This window comes from Crocodylus siamensis, chromosome 2 (assembly GCF_052110815.1).
Source record: "Crocodylus siamensis isolate JL-2025a chromosome 2, ASM5211081v1, whole genome shotgun sequence".
Taxonomy (NCBI): Eukaryota; Metazoa; Chordata; order Crocodylia; family Crocodylidae; genus Crocodylus; species Crocodylus siamensis.
In genome coordinates this window covers 191,698,330-191,713,701 of record NC_143396.1, presented here as the reverse complement: position 1 = coordinate 191,713,701, position 15,372 = coordinate 191,698,330, and the positions used below count along the sequence as shown (strand labels likewise).

Below are 15,372 nucleotides of genomic sequence, written 5' to 3'. Positions count from 1 at the left end.
TGTTATCAGCATTGCCCCTCTCCCATCTGCTGCTCAGCTGACCTGTTGGAAGGGGCCCTGGTTGCCCAAGGTGGAGGCAACAGAGTCAGTGGAGGGACAATGCTCATGAACTGCTGGTTTCTTAAATGAACACCAACTTTCCCCTGCAGGTTAGTTCTCCAAAACTGTCGTTAGCAAGGAAGCTGATTTTCACACTGGAATGGAGGCAGGGGGACACTGAAATGGCACCTTGGAGCTGTGCTTAGCACCAACTCAGCCAGGGCTGAATCATGCAGCTACATGGAGCAGGAGCAGAGTCCTGTCATCAGCCTCACTCCTCTGCCCCTGCTGAAGGGTAACAGTTACAGGTTAAACCCTGGAAGATTTCTTTATGCATGGTAATATATTAAGTTTGCCTCTTAGACAGTATGTTAGCTCTATCTTTACCCAGTGCTTACTGTGAATTGGTGTTATCCAATACACCAAATTTCTAAGTTGGGTGGCTTGATATTTTAACTGCTGTGTTTCTACCTAACCATGAAATTTCCTAGCCATATTTGGACTAATTTTCTAAATCTATTTTGATTCTTTCCATCAAAGGAGTATAATTGAAACTGTACAAGCCCTGCCTTTTTTTTTTTTTTTTTTAGCAATATTCACCCCTACATATTCTAATGAAGTAGTTCATAGATTTCATAAATTTCATAGACATTAGGGCTGGAAGGGACCTCGGGAGATCATCGAGTCCAGCCCCCTGCCCAAAGGGCAGGAAGTCAGCTGCGGTCATAGGATCCCAGCAAGATAAGCATCCAATTTACTCTTGAATAAGCATCCAATTTACTCTTGACCATTTAGAAGTTCAGGAGGTTAGATCAGACAAAAAATGGCTGCCCAATCTAACTTGGTTGACCCACATACAGACCTTATGCTTAGATCCCTAGTTAGGTCAGGCTATTTTTAGCTCTTTGACCCCCAGGTGGACAACCGCCTGTGGACGTATTAGTTCCCCAATCCTGCAACCCCCACATGGACCTGCTAGCCCTATGGACCCCACCAACCCCTCCACAGACCCACAAGCCTCTTAAGTCCTGCCATGGACCCACTAACTTCTCTGATCCCACCAGCCCCCTGCAGACCCACCAACTTCTCCCCCCATGGACCTGCTAGCTTCTTTGATCCCGCCAACCCCCCCCCCCACACAATCCCACCCCTTCTTCCCATCCCACCTTACTTTAGATTGGGCTCCCAGCCCCCACAAAGTTCTGTAAAACTGGCATCTACAAGCTTAAAGTAAATCATGTGATTGTACATCAGATCCCAGGAATGTCTGTACTGTTCTGCAATTAATTTCCAGAAAGGAGGATTGAAGTGAGGAATCACTGAGTTAGATTGGGTGGCCATTTTTTTTTATCTGATCTAACCTCCCAAACTTCTAAGTGTAATGTGTGTATATACCCTGATATTTATAGCTATCTTTAATCTTTTTTTATACATCTGGTCCTTCACCAATATCTAGGAATTCTGACTTTTCAAAGACACTTTATTTTTTATCTGCCTTCACCTTTCTACAGACCAGCAAAGCTCTTCTGTTCCTCTTTTTTTCCAACTGATAAAGCAGTATGCTGAATCTTTTCCCTCTTTCTACCTGTACTCATTCTAAAGGCGCTTAGAATTTTTTTCCTGAATCTGCATTGCCCACTTGTCAGTTTGGGTACCATGTAGCAAGCGGAGTTAACTTACCTAATATTTTGGTTTACTGTAGCCTTTTCCTTATCTTCACCTTATATTTTTCATTCCTTCCCCTTTTGGAGGTTCTTTCCCTAGTGACCTCCTTCTTTCAGTTTGTGGTTTTTCCTGTATTAGGAATTTGTTCAGATTTCAGCCAAAGATGTAGTTGCATCAATGCATATTCAAAAGTAGGCAAGGAAAGCCACAACCTGCACTGGTAGAGGTTCGTCCCATTTCAAACAAGGGTAACCTCTACCAGCACAAATCACTGTCCTTCTTTTCTATATGTGAGACTGTAACAAATCTGTTACTACTTTGTGGACCACCCTACCAAACTGTTCAAATGTGTACTACTCAGTCTAGCAGAAATTGAAGTAGGGTGGTCCACAGTAAAAGACTAACTAGTACAGAGGCATAACCTATTGTAGCAACAGCCTGCTTCATCAGATGCCATTTGAAGTCTTTGGGTTTAAAGCAGCTGCTATGTCATGGCTCTTTCATGGAAGAATTCTTCAGCTGACATAACTGATGTATAGAGTGGGGATGATATATTTTATCCTGATATTTACTGACTTTTTCTAGTGGGGCAGTGGAATGTTGTTGGCCCACGTAGGATCACATCTATATTTCACATCAAATAACTTTTATTGTTTTATGTTGAAATGTTGTCTTGTTACCACAGTTTTTAGCCAAGTCTCTTTGAAACAGAAATCCAGCTCTAAATAATCCAGCACAATATCAGAAAATTATATATAAGCTCTTGAGAGTTAGCCAAACCATTGCTATCTTGATAGTGAGATTTGTACTGAACTTTTTGGCCAGACACAAAAGAAACATGATGGTCTTCCTGTCCATAGATGGCAGCGGGCTTTTCTTTTAAAATCCCATTTAAAAAATAATTTACAGTTTATTACAAATGGATAAACTACAAAGTGCCTGATAACTTTCTTTGGGGGCCTCCCTCCACCCTCTTTTACGAAGGCCACAAGCAAGTTTTTTAATCACATTTCATATATTTCCTATGAGCAAAATGGTATTGTGGGGCTTGTTTGCATTTTTTTTGCTTTGGAAATAAAGGAGTATAAGCATGTAAATAAAAGATGAAATAGTCCAGTTAATGCAGTAGGTGAGCTGCCTTCTCACAATGCAACCTTTTAGAAAAATATTTTTGATAACAAACAGCCCCTTAGTTATTTCCTTATCTGAACTGCTTCTTTCCCTTATGCAAGTAAAGCTAGGTAAGAGTGAAACAAAAGGTATTTCAAAATATCTATTAAATATGTCTGAGATTCTGGCTGTCAATAGGTAGGATTGACCTTACTCAAAATAAAAGATGGATAGTTGTGTAAAGCAGGAGAAAGTGTATTTGCAAAACTTTTGTTTTATCACATTAGTTTATTAATTTATGGAGTTTTTCCATTGTCTTGTGTTGGGAGCAAAAGCAGTCTTACAGGGCACATCTACACATGCATTAATGTGTTTTTCCTAAGGCGCATTAAATTTAGTACCTCCAATGTGAGGTACTAAATAAATATGCATTAGGTTGCCCTCATATGCAGTACCAAAAGCACACATTTTTAAAGTGACGCGTAATGCACAGTAGCCTATCTTACTGAGTATTAGTGCAATAGCATGGTTTTTTAAGTGGCGCTTTTAGTGCACGGTAAAATAAGCTACTGTGCATTAAAGTGCACATGTAGATGCTCCCACACTGAATCAGTGCGTGAGTTAAAAGACTATCAGATGTGGCCCATTTTGAATAACAATGAAGTTAGTGAATATCCTTGGTTCATTCTGCCATTGTAGTAAGCAAAAACAAAAACAGGTGGGAGTTTGCTTCTGAAGGTAAAACTGTATATGCCAAAGGAGTGTAGCTATTACCTTGAGAAAAGAGACCTAAACTGCAACTGTGCTAGGGAGGCCCCCAAAGAAAGTTATCAGGTACTTTGTAGTTTATCCATTTGTAATAAACTGTAAATTATTTTTAAATGAGATTTTAAAACAAAAGCCCTCTACTGTGCTGAATTTTACCATTATATTCAATCTAAGACCCCCGCAAATCAGAGTATTACAAATAAGTATATAATGTCATAGTTTTTTTGTGATTGTGGTTCATTTTTGGTTTTCTACAAATGGTTTTTGCTTAGGCCTACAAATGTTGGTTTTGCGTAGGCTTACAAATTCCACCTGGACTCTAGAAGGAAAGTTAGGTTCTTTCTGGATCAAGGAGCATTATTGATGTTCTAACTCAGAGCTGTCCAACTGGTGGCCACAGGCCACTTACAGCCCATGAGAGTTTGACACCTAGTACCTGGGCTCCTGCTTGGCTGCTGCTTTCCCCCACCACTTCTGCTGTTATTGCTACTGGGTTCTCCAGCTTCTTCCTCTGCCCCCAGGGGTGGCACAACATGGCCTGTGGGAGCCCAGGGATCTTGCTTCCCATGTGTTGGGGGGATTGTGTTTCCTATGTGATGGAGGTGTACTGTTGGGGGTGCTAATACATGTGGCCTAGGGACCCGCAGCCTAGGTGGGGTGCATCCCCCAACCAATCAGAAATTGAACGTCTCTGTTCTAACTGGGAATTATAACAGCAAGGCTAACTTTTGCCAACAGTAGTAAGAGTATAAAGTTATTGTAGCCAGTGAGATAAACAGGATATACTTTCAATACACACAGGATGCAGAACACTTGGATAAATAAATGCCATTCTTAGTCAATTTCCATTGTAGAGCAGCACTGTAAGATATCATCTGAAATTATTTCATAATTCTTTTGCTTCATAAGCAGAAACCAGCTCACACTCCTGTGCCTATATTGTTTATGCTCTGCTAATAAAATAAATAGATACAAATATTTTTTGTCACTACAGTAAGCAGACGTGATTATAGTATGCATAGTGTTCAGATCTGCTGAGTAAGGGTGTTATATTTATGCATTCATTTTTCAGAACAAAATATCCCTTTAAGCTGCCAATTAGGTCATACAGTGGTTGATGATGTTTGATCTGATAGGCTTTCTAAAGCCCAGAAAGCCTATCTGAGCCATGGAAGGTAACCTCCTTGCACCTTACTAAGATGTTTTTCTACTTCTACTTCTGTCACTGAGAATACAATCGTTAGCAACATTTACTACTTGCTTAGATGCCTAGAGTTGAATATAATTTGTGTCTGTTTGAAAGACTGCAGATACCTTTTGGAATTGCAGAGTAACCTACTTGTTGCAGGGTTAATCAACAGGATGGCTCTCAGTGAGCACCATTTTTAAAAAGAATAGAAATACATTTGCTTCATTTATTTCTCCATTTGGAAGACTTTTTGCTTGAATAAGAACGGGCTGTGTTTAGCCTCGTGGGTCACTAAGCAATTGTGTTCTGCCCTAGTTGCCTTGAACTTATTTTAAGTTTCCAAGTTAGGACATTGCTAATATTTTTTTTCCAAATTATATAATTTGTTTTCCAGCTCTGGTGGTGGTTACATGATTTTTTTTTAATAATGCATTTGAAATTATATCTCTTCTTGTAGCACAGCTTTAGCTGATTCCCAAAAAGGAGTGAAGTGAGATCAGAGGACTTGGGATTTTTTTACCAAAGGAAATGTCAGTTTCTTCCTTTACCTAAGCCAAAAAGATAATCAATTTGCCATTCCAAAGTATTACATATTCTCAGCTGCCCAGTACAACCTGCATGATAGACCAGAATAAATAACTGTCATTGGCACTTGATTTGAAATACAGACTGTGTGTTAAATTACATTCTTCAGAGTCTCCATTCTACTATATTTCCCTTATGCAACTCATGAGCCACAACGTGGCCACCCCTTGCCTACAAGCTCTCTGGTGAAAGGATTATCTTTTTCATGTCACTATACAGTGTCTGGCACAATGTGGCTTAGAGCAAAAGGGTGTTGGCACAAAAGCAGGTTTATTCATGTATAACAGAGCTAACTGGCAGCCTGCAGGTGGCATGCAGCCCACAAGGGTTTAATCTGCAGGCCCCAGAATCTCCTTGGCCACCACTCCCCTCATCATTCTGGCTGCTGCAGCAGCCAGGGCCTCCAGGCTATCCCTCATTGCTCTGGTTTTCACTTCCTGTCCCTGTCCCAAGGGATAAGGCAAGGTAGGGCAGCATGACTCAGTGCAGCGTGCAATGCAGAGAGCCTGCAGCATGGTGGAGTGGGGGAGTCCACAGCCAAGATGATATAGGGGGTGCCCACCTGCACAGTTTATCAGTAAGTGGGGCTGCCTGCCTGCCTGCAGGGTACAGAAGTAAGGGGTGGGGAATCACTTGCCCATGCACACAAGGCAGTGCTGCGGGGGAACTTCCTGCCTGCATGGTGGCAGAGGAACTTGCAGCCAGGGAGGTGAGAGGGGACCATGGTCCTGGCAGCATGTGGCCTCCTGCTGGTGCAGCCCCTACAGTGTGCAAGTCCCCAGACATTAAGAAATTAGACAGCCCTGATGTAGAAATTCAGTGACCTTTGAAATTGACATCTCTTATTGCATCCTATGGGAGAGAAAAGGCCACTGGAGTAATGGTGAAAATCACTGGAGTGATGGTAAAAATCATTTTCATAACCTATAGATAAGTATATGGTTTTGCAAAAGGAATCATCTATCCCTTATAATACTGAAAGCAGACTGAATAATATGATTCTTAATTGCTTGATTGCTGTACCCTTCTCATACAGTCAAGCAATACAATACCTCTCTTTTCAGGTAAAGGTGACCTATAGGAGAGCTGTATGTGAAAGAAATTAGCCCAGTATCTCATTTCTTTTGAGTATTAATAATGTTTGTTTTTCATGTAATTGTTCTGGATCACTGCAGTGGGGGCAAAGACTGGTGTTAGTCCTTTTCCCAGGCAACATATATTTTGTATAGAAAGAGAAGCGATCAATATTTCTTCAACAAACTTCTCCTTCGCAAGCTTCTTGAGGTTTTTTATGTTTTATATGTGCACACAACCACTGTCTATTCACTGCATCCAATAGTTTTTATCAGGTAGGTTTTCTCCTGCTCTCATCTCAATCTAGATTCCTCCCAAGCCACCCTCTCAAGTGGCACTGATGTACCCTTCTCCCACTCTTCTCTTCACACTTTCTTCTCTAGTGCTCTTTATGTTTGGAAATCCCTACTCTGTATGCCAAATATCCACCCACTCCTCATTCAAATTCTACTTAAAATGTGCTTTGTCAAGGCCTATCAAAAATAAATCTTCAAGCAGAGAAACAGGCATCAATCCTGCTTTGAGAATTGACTGCTTTCTGGTCATCAGGTAAGCTATGTGTACTAAGCTGTCTAGCTTTTATATAGTATGCTCTTTGGCTCACAGACTCTCCCTTCCTTAATACTGTACATACCAATTATGTCCAGCAAATATATTGATATATTTCAAAGTATCCTGATGTTCCAAAAGATTGGTTTGATAAATGCTGTTGTTCTAAGATTTATTTCTTAGATTAGAATGACTAAACTAGGAAAAAGCAAAGTAATTTAAGGTTTGAAAGAGAAAAAAAAATACCAGGCAAAATAAGCAAAAATGAATTAATTGTCACAAGAAAAGGATAGAAGAGCTCGGCAATACATAAACCCTCTGCAGGGATTAGGAGGGCATTGCACAAAGCAGGGAGAACAATTGTTGAAAATTATACCAGGAGATCTGATTAGGAATAATAGACTGGAATTTAAAGGAAGAAAATTAGGAGATACGTCTGAACAATCTATGGAATAGTACCTAATTGGGCAGTGGGGGAGTGCTAGTCTTCAAATTGCTTATAAGGTAGTTCAGATATGGTAACCCAAATCCTAAATCCATATTCAGATTTTACATAATCCATTCCTAGGCAAACTTTGAATGTAGAGAGTATTTTGTTTGAATAAATTCTGAGTAAAAAATGGAGGGCTTTGTAATGCATCTGAGGATTTCCATTTTCTGTGTGGAAAAGGTGCCTGCTTGGCTCGACAGCAACATTCCCATTTTCACCTTTCAGCAGAACATTTACAGCTTCTAAACACCCTCCAGCCTAGGAATCACATCATAAGTGAGGTCTTGGGAACAGTTACCTGTCGGGAAATGATGCAAGTGTTGACCATGCTGCAGCCAGGTATTGGGAAGTAAAGGGCCATCGGGACCCAGGGTCATTGTGGAAACACCGGAATACACCACCAGTCCCCTTGAATCCACTGGACTGGCTGTTGGTCCCCTCAGGAATGGTGAAGGCACAAATGCTGAATCTTTCATAATGGGACATAATTAGGGATAAACCTCAACCACAAGAACGTTACAAAAGCTTCCTTTCCTATAATTATCCCCTAGTCGATTTTCTCATGAAATAGTGTGATCAGGCCCTGAATAATGACTGTATGATTGGACCTAGGGTTTTGATACACTTTTTTTTTTAACCAGATAAAATTATATTATTAGTCTTTGTTATGAATTGTCAGAATGAATAAGAATGCCATTGTAGCAGATTGCTATAACAGAAGTTTTATGTAGAAGGTACACAAAATGTCTATGGCCATTCCTTTGTGAAGGGTTATATCATTGATGTGGGTAGTAGCCTAATCTTATTGAATTCTTCAGATTGCTAGTATATAGGACAAAAAACTGAAAACAGAAAGCTTTGCTTCTAAGATTTCTGAGTCATTCAGAAAAAGATCAAGTTTGGCATTATTAATTCCTTACTGCCTAAAAGAAAAAGGTGCCCTGAATTCTTCCAGGGGCATTACTAAAAGAAAATGCCATCCATTTTCCTAGGCACAATATTCTAAAATTTTAATGAACAAAGAACATTCCCCACCAATTCTAATATCTCTTTAAATTGTGTTTGCCAGTTGAATTTTTTAATGTGGATGTAATCTGTTATCTTTACACAGATTATTATGGGACAAATTCTAAGATGCTTTAATATTACATAAATAAACCTAAACTTAAACAGAAGTAACAATATTCACATGGGCATATATATAACAGATATGTGTTAAAAAAAAAAAGGCATTTGGGAAGGGAAAAAGATTAAGGGTATGATTAAGGAAGCTAGGCATGCATCTCTCATTGACTTTGAATGTTAAACATTATTTCAGAAGAAGTTTGTGATACTGAAATGTAATAGGTAGGGTACCTTACTACATTAGCCATCTCTGAAATTCCATGTCAGTGGCCAAGTGACCAGTGTTGGAGTTGATCTAGTTGATACTGGACACATTACAGAATATCACTGCATTTTTTCTAGTTGTTTTTTGGTTGGTAATATCAGCAGAGGTGATAACTGGTGAGGAATACAACTAGAGAAATCTCTCCAAATCAAAATGGAGGTATACTGGAGAATATTGCAAGAGGTTTTAACTTCTGCCATCCTCAGCTGTATTCATTCTGTAGATAAATAAAGGGCTATATTTTTCCAGCACTGGTAATCCAGAATTTTTCACAGATGCTAAATTTTCTTTAATTGTTTGTGCTTATATTATTACCCTCCCCACAAAATCCTAGATCTACAAATGTTTCCTATCAGCAGAGGTTGTCCTGACTTCATCTGAGCAACTGGTATTTTAGATGCTTGCATAATAAAAAAAAATATTGCTACTTACTGTGTTTTTAGTGTATGAAAAAAGATAGCATATTCTAATTTCTGCTGAGGTAGAAAAACATGACTATCTCCAGGACTATCTCCTGGAATTGAACCTATTAATTTTATAAGATTATTAAATACCATATTTATTCAAATCCAAGATGACTCTGAATTTAAGATGATACCTCAGTAATTAGATTCTAGACATGGACAGTTTATAAATTTATTATAATTTTTCATGTCTAGAATCTAATTATTGGAGGGTTGTCTTAAATCCATCTTCCCCCCCACACCCCTCACAGCTGCAGAAGGGCAGGCAAAAGAGGGAGCAGTGGGGCCAGACAGTGGGAGAGCTGATGATGGGGGAGATGATGGAGGTCAAGGGGCTTGCTCCCTGCCCCTTGCCCCCTACTGCCTACTCCCCCAACTGCATGCCCCAATACACTGCTTTCCCCGGTGCGGGGGGTGAAGAGGGGGTTTAAAATGACCTTCCAAGAATTAGAGCTTGACCCCTTCTCCTTCCCATGCCACTCTTTACCCCCTGCCACTTGTCCCCCTCACCACTTGATCCCCCAGCTTGCCTCCCCCACAGTGCTTGCCTTCCCTCCACTGTCTCTGCCCCTGCCATCTGCCTCCCCCCCAGAAGCCTCAGGCCTCCCATCTCCCCACCCCATAGTCTCCACCCATCCACTAGGCAATGAGTGGGTGGGGGACCCTAGACTGCAAGAAGGTAAAGGGGGTGGGGCAGAGATGGTAAGGGGCAGGCAGTAGCTGCAGCCCTGATTCTGCACCTGAGTCAGAGTTGGAGTCAGGGTCATGACCAGAGCTGCAGCTGAAACATCTGCCTGTGCCACACCTCCTTGTACTCGATTTCAAGGTGAAGGGTTACCCCCATGTTAAGTGAGAAAAACCCCTCATCTTGGAATGGAGTAAATAAAGTAGTATTGAGTCGTTGTTGTTCTTGGGCTGCATGGAAAATTGAAATTACAAAAGCAAGTATTTCCTCCTAGAGTGTTATTTTGTAATGTTAATCATGTGAGTGACAAGCAACTGATGTTGAAAAAGACCTGTTATCTACTCAGTTTTATAGTGATTCTAGCAGACTTTTGGGCCTCCTAGAAGCTGTTGGATCTCCATTTTTGCTCTATTCTGGTTGTTTCTTCAGTAGTCATCTTTTTTGGGTTCCAGTATACATTTTAGAGTTGTACTTTCCTGTCTTTGTTGGGGACAAGGAGGTACAAGAATACAAAGAGGCCACCTATGTAGAAGTGTTCCATATTAAACATTACTGTAGCACAATTCTTTTGCATTTCACTTAGGGTCCTAAGGATTCCAAACATCCTAAATGATTATTAATTCACAGGGATTTGAGAACCCTCAGGCCTTACAAGATCAAATCCAATGTGACTGAGAATCTAATGTCATAGAATCATAGAAGTAGGGTTGGAAGGGACCTTGTAGATCTTCAAGTCCGACCCCCTGCTTGGGCAGGAGAAAAACTGGGCTCAAATGACTCCAGCCAGGTAGGCATCAATCCTCCTCTTAAAGACCCCCAGGGTAGGAGCCAGCACCACTTCCCTTGGAAATTGGTTCCAAATCCTAGCTGCCCTGACCGTGAAGTAGTTCTTACAGATGTCTAATCTAAACCTACTCTCCAACAACTTATGGCCGTTATTCCTTGTTATGTGACCTCAGCTTTCTACCTTTATACAGTCTGCACAGCCTGGAATAGTATTGTTCAGTATTTTGTGAATGAGAAAAATGCATTATGTGCAGACAAAACTTACTGGTTCCATCTACTGTAGTTGATTGGACATTAATGAGGGAAGATTTTTTTTACTGAACTTTATTTCTGATTAAGGTTGTGTAGGTTGTGTTACATAGCCTGTGGGGCTGCAAACTGTGTATAGATGAATGATATTTAAAGCAGTTTTTGAATAGCTTAAACATGTAATTCCTAATGTAATTGAAAAACGAAGTTCTTCATTTTTAAAAGAAATTGTATGCAGTAAATAGCAGTCCCGTTTATTTTATTCTTGTGACAAACCAGTAAAGAAATCTTTTTCCTTACGTATATAATTTAATTTGTTATGAAGGAATGAAAATGAGCCAGCTTTTCTAGAGCTATTTTCATTTCATATTTCTGTTCTATCTGCCTTGAAAATCCATAGTGAGAGAGAAACTTTCTAACCACTTTCTTTCAGATGTCTGTGTCCCATCTGTATTTTTATATTCTTTATTTTTAAGATTTAAATTGCTAGTCTTCGTGGGTTAAGTGTTATAATTAGTAAATTGTGATTTATGATTGACAAGCAAAAAGAAATGAGCAGGAAAGTTATATTTCTGTCTTTGATTATGATTGAATAAAATAAAGTGGCTTAAGGTCAAAGGGCCAAGTCACAAATGCCATGTTCTTTGTGACTTTTGTACATCTGCGCGAAGGAAATAGGGAAGGCTCTCCTTCTGATTATATGCATTTTATACCTATTTTGCAGGCATTTTGTAGTGTTGTAAATCAAGCCATAAGCAGCAGCTTACAATTATTTAGTTCAGAGGCCACTGTGCTGTTTTTAGTGAGTGTGGAACTGCCATTACTGGCAATGAGCGCTAGTTGCCTTGACTGGAGGCAGCATATGAGCCAGGGAATCTTAAAATAATGTCTAAATGGTTTGTTTATGTTTCTGCTCTTTTCTTATGTATTTGCTGTGATTTGACAGAGCATTTGAGGTCACCTGTCAAACTAGCAGCGGAGATGGAGTAAAGCACCTTTATTCTAAGCCCTTGCTAACACAGTATTCAGCTCTGACTCAGACAGAGAGGGTAAGTTCACTGATTATACTCCTCTTTCTGTACTATGGCAAAATGAGTTGCAGAGAGAACAGTTCGAAAGCCAAGCATTTCTAAATACTTTTTCCTTTTATGGAAAGGAGCTCCTAGATCACCATTTCCTGGAGATTGTATTCTAAGCTACCCAGCACTAGAAGAAAGATTTCTGTATCCACTGATCTATATCTGACAACAAAATTGAACCCTGAGGGGATCCATTTTTACCTGTTTTAAGCATGAATTGACAACAACAGACTAGAACTAAACCAAACGTATTTATCCTCTGAATGTGGGAATAAGTAGAATTTGGTGAATAGGGTGGTTTTCTTGTTTTGTTTGTTAAATCTTTTTTGTACTCTGTGAAGGGCTCATCCAAATGACAAACAAGATTCTTTGGGTAAATCTGATATCTTTTATTAGACCAACTCAAATAGATGGAAAAAATTCTTCTTTGCCCAGGGGTATAGGTTGTAGCCATGCTATTTGAGTTGGTCTAATAAAAGATATCAGATTTACCCAAAGAACCTTGTCTGCCTATGTCCTTAGACCAACATGACTACAACCTATACCACTCATCCAAATGAGTATTTTAGCCTTTTACCCTACATCTATGGTACCCAAGTTAAAAACCTCTAAATAGATGCATACTAGCTGCAAATGGTGATTTTTTTTTTTTAAAGCCTTTGCTATTGCTAATGGACTAATTTCAAAATTGTATTCTGGATCATTGGTTTTGATTAAAAAAAACACATTAAATAAAAAATTAAAATAAAATAAAAAGACCACATGAAATAAAAAGACCACATTAAATTTTGACAAAATACTAGAAGTAGGTCATACAGGGCCTGATCCATGCCAACTGAGGTAGATAGACCTCCACTGACTTCAATGATCAGACCCATAGTGCATCCCCATTCCCATGCAGCATGGCAAACTAACTTTGTTCTTCCCTAACCATAGATGGTTATCTTGTCTCTCCTTGGCTGTCTCCAGTGATGATTCAGTTGGCACCTTATTCTCTTGCATGTTTATATTTCTACTATTTAAATTAACTTTCCCTCCTCCTCTAAAGCGAGTACTCCCTCATTCTTGCACTGCTTGGGGAGGAGTAGGGGAAGGGGGAGCTAAAACTGGCAATACTGAACTATTGGCAGCATGAATCCAAAAGTGGTCTTGCCAGCAAGGGAAGCCTAGGTCACGTCAATGATCATTGTGTTCTCTGCACTATAACTCAGCATTCTATGGGGCTTTTAATATTACGTATATGTGGAGGCTTTGAGCTCTAGTGGGTTTCAAAGGCTGTACCCAGCTTCTCCCTCCATTCCAGAATGACAAGCAAAAAGAAACTTCCCCATGAGGAGAGTATAGAGGTAAAACTTAAAGACCTGCTAGAGGTGTTTTTATACTCCCTTCCTTCATGCAGGTTATCCGTGAGAGAACAAATCAGATCCCTTCATGTTTGCTGTATCGCATTGTTAATGACCTTCTGTTCCTTTGCATTGGTCTTGAGTTTTCCCTCCCTCCAGTCTATGCTTGAGAAACTGCAAGTCTGGTTGCATCTGTCTGGCTGACAGTAGGACTGTTCTAATTTTATATTATGTAAGGTTGCTGTAGTTTATCTGGTGTGATGGAGAGATCTGCTTCATCCTCATCCTTTCCCCCTGTTCTGCCCCAACATCTCAACATGCCCTGTTACATCATAAGTGGGTTACTGGTCCAGAAGGTGGCAAAGCATCCCCATTTCCCCTGTTTCCACAGTAGGAATTTTCCACAGGTTATAAGCAGCTAATCTAAAGAAAGTATGTATTGTTTATGCAGCAGACCAGAAAATTCAGGCCAAATCCAGACTCATAAATCCACCAGATCTGGTCAAGAGAAAATACCCCTCTTATGGAAGTAACTATGTACAGGCCCATGCTGCACCTTCATCACCGTGTAGTCCCTTATATACATAGTCCCTGGTATATATAACTATATACAGATGGGTTGGATACCAGAGGTGATAAAGCTGAGTCAAAATAGGGAATTTCTATAATGCTTAGCACCACGGAGATTCTGAGTTGCTCCTGGCTGTATTAGGAAACCAAAGTAAAGCTGTAGTTTGTCAGAGGTTGAATCTTTCCCCAGTCAGCACAAAATGGATTGCTGTGCAAATGACCTTTATCCTGTCTATGTGTCTATGTTTTATTTTCTGCACCTCCTATGAGCCACAACTAGGAATTTGTTCCTCCATGTCTTATACAAGTCTTGTTTTTTAAATCTAAAAAAAAGACTGAACTTGATCTACTCAATGGTTTTTACTTGCTGCAATGTGTCTCTATCATTTTAGCTACTAATTTTGTGTAAAGTAGGTGTTCACCTGTATAAGGGACTGACAATTAGGCATAATGGCTTTTGCAAAGCTGTGAGTAGAATCTTTCATGTTAACCTCTAGAAATATGAAAGATTTCACTCACAGCTTTGCAAAAATACCCTTCTCCTGACCTACAGCATTCCTAATAATTTGGTCCCAGGATACTCTTGAGTAGACACAGTTAAGCACGCCAAATTTATATGATGTTTCTATGACTACTGGGGATTAGATAAAACAAGTAAATTAATATTCACTTGTGACAGAAGTAAGAACTGAATACTTCTTTTGGCTAATTGTAAGCTCAAGCTGCAGAACTATGTTTTCGATCCAAAATATTCACAAAATTGAGGGCTTGCTCAGATCACATGCTTCCATTACGTCCTGTGAGCACAAAAATAAAAAGTGGGCATGTCTACACATACATTTATGCCATCTTAAATTTACTGCACACTAAATTACTGAGCAGTAAGTGAGAATAGGTCAATGTCTACATACTATGTATGGACTGACTTGGGACTAAAGTTAGTTCCAAGTCAGTCCACACATACAGTGTTACTGCACAATAACACATCTATACATGCATTTCTGTACAGTAACTAATTAGGTGTAAATCTGGTACCTGCATCATGCATGATGCACGTATCAAACTTATGTTCAAGTCAGCATAAGTCGTCATATTTACTGCACACATGTAGAAGTGTGCCTGTACTGCACTGTAATTTCAGTTGCTGCATAGTAAATGTGCACATCTAGATGCACCCAGTGAGTTGCTATAGTCCACTGAGCTAGCTAGGTTCTATGTTTTATCTTCTTTTTTTATATATTATGGTAAATATTCTGTGATATTTAAAAATCACTTAATAGTTGAAACATATTCAAATGACTTAAACTGATGCCTGTATAAACTGTGTGTCTGTGTTA

The 15,372-nt window shown here is 39.7% G+C and overlaps 1 protein-coding gene across 1 annotated transcript in view; it reads left to right on the top strand.

Moving 5' to 3' along the window:
- Positions 1–15,372, top strand: part of IRAG1 (inositol 1,4,5-triphosphate receptor associated 1) — a 254,944-nt gene that overhangs the window by 158,987 nt on the left and 80,585 nt on the right. Inside the window, exon 14 of the mRNA XM_090032697.1 lies at positions 11,990–12,092. Within this exon, the coding sequence (XP_089888823.1) occupies positions 11,990–12,092 (103 nt within the window). The remainder of the gene's footprint in view (positions 1–11,989; positions 12,093–15,372) is intronic.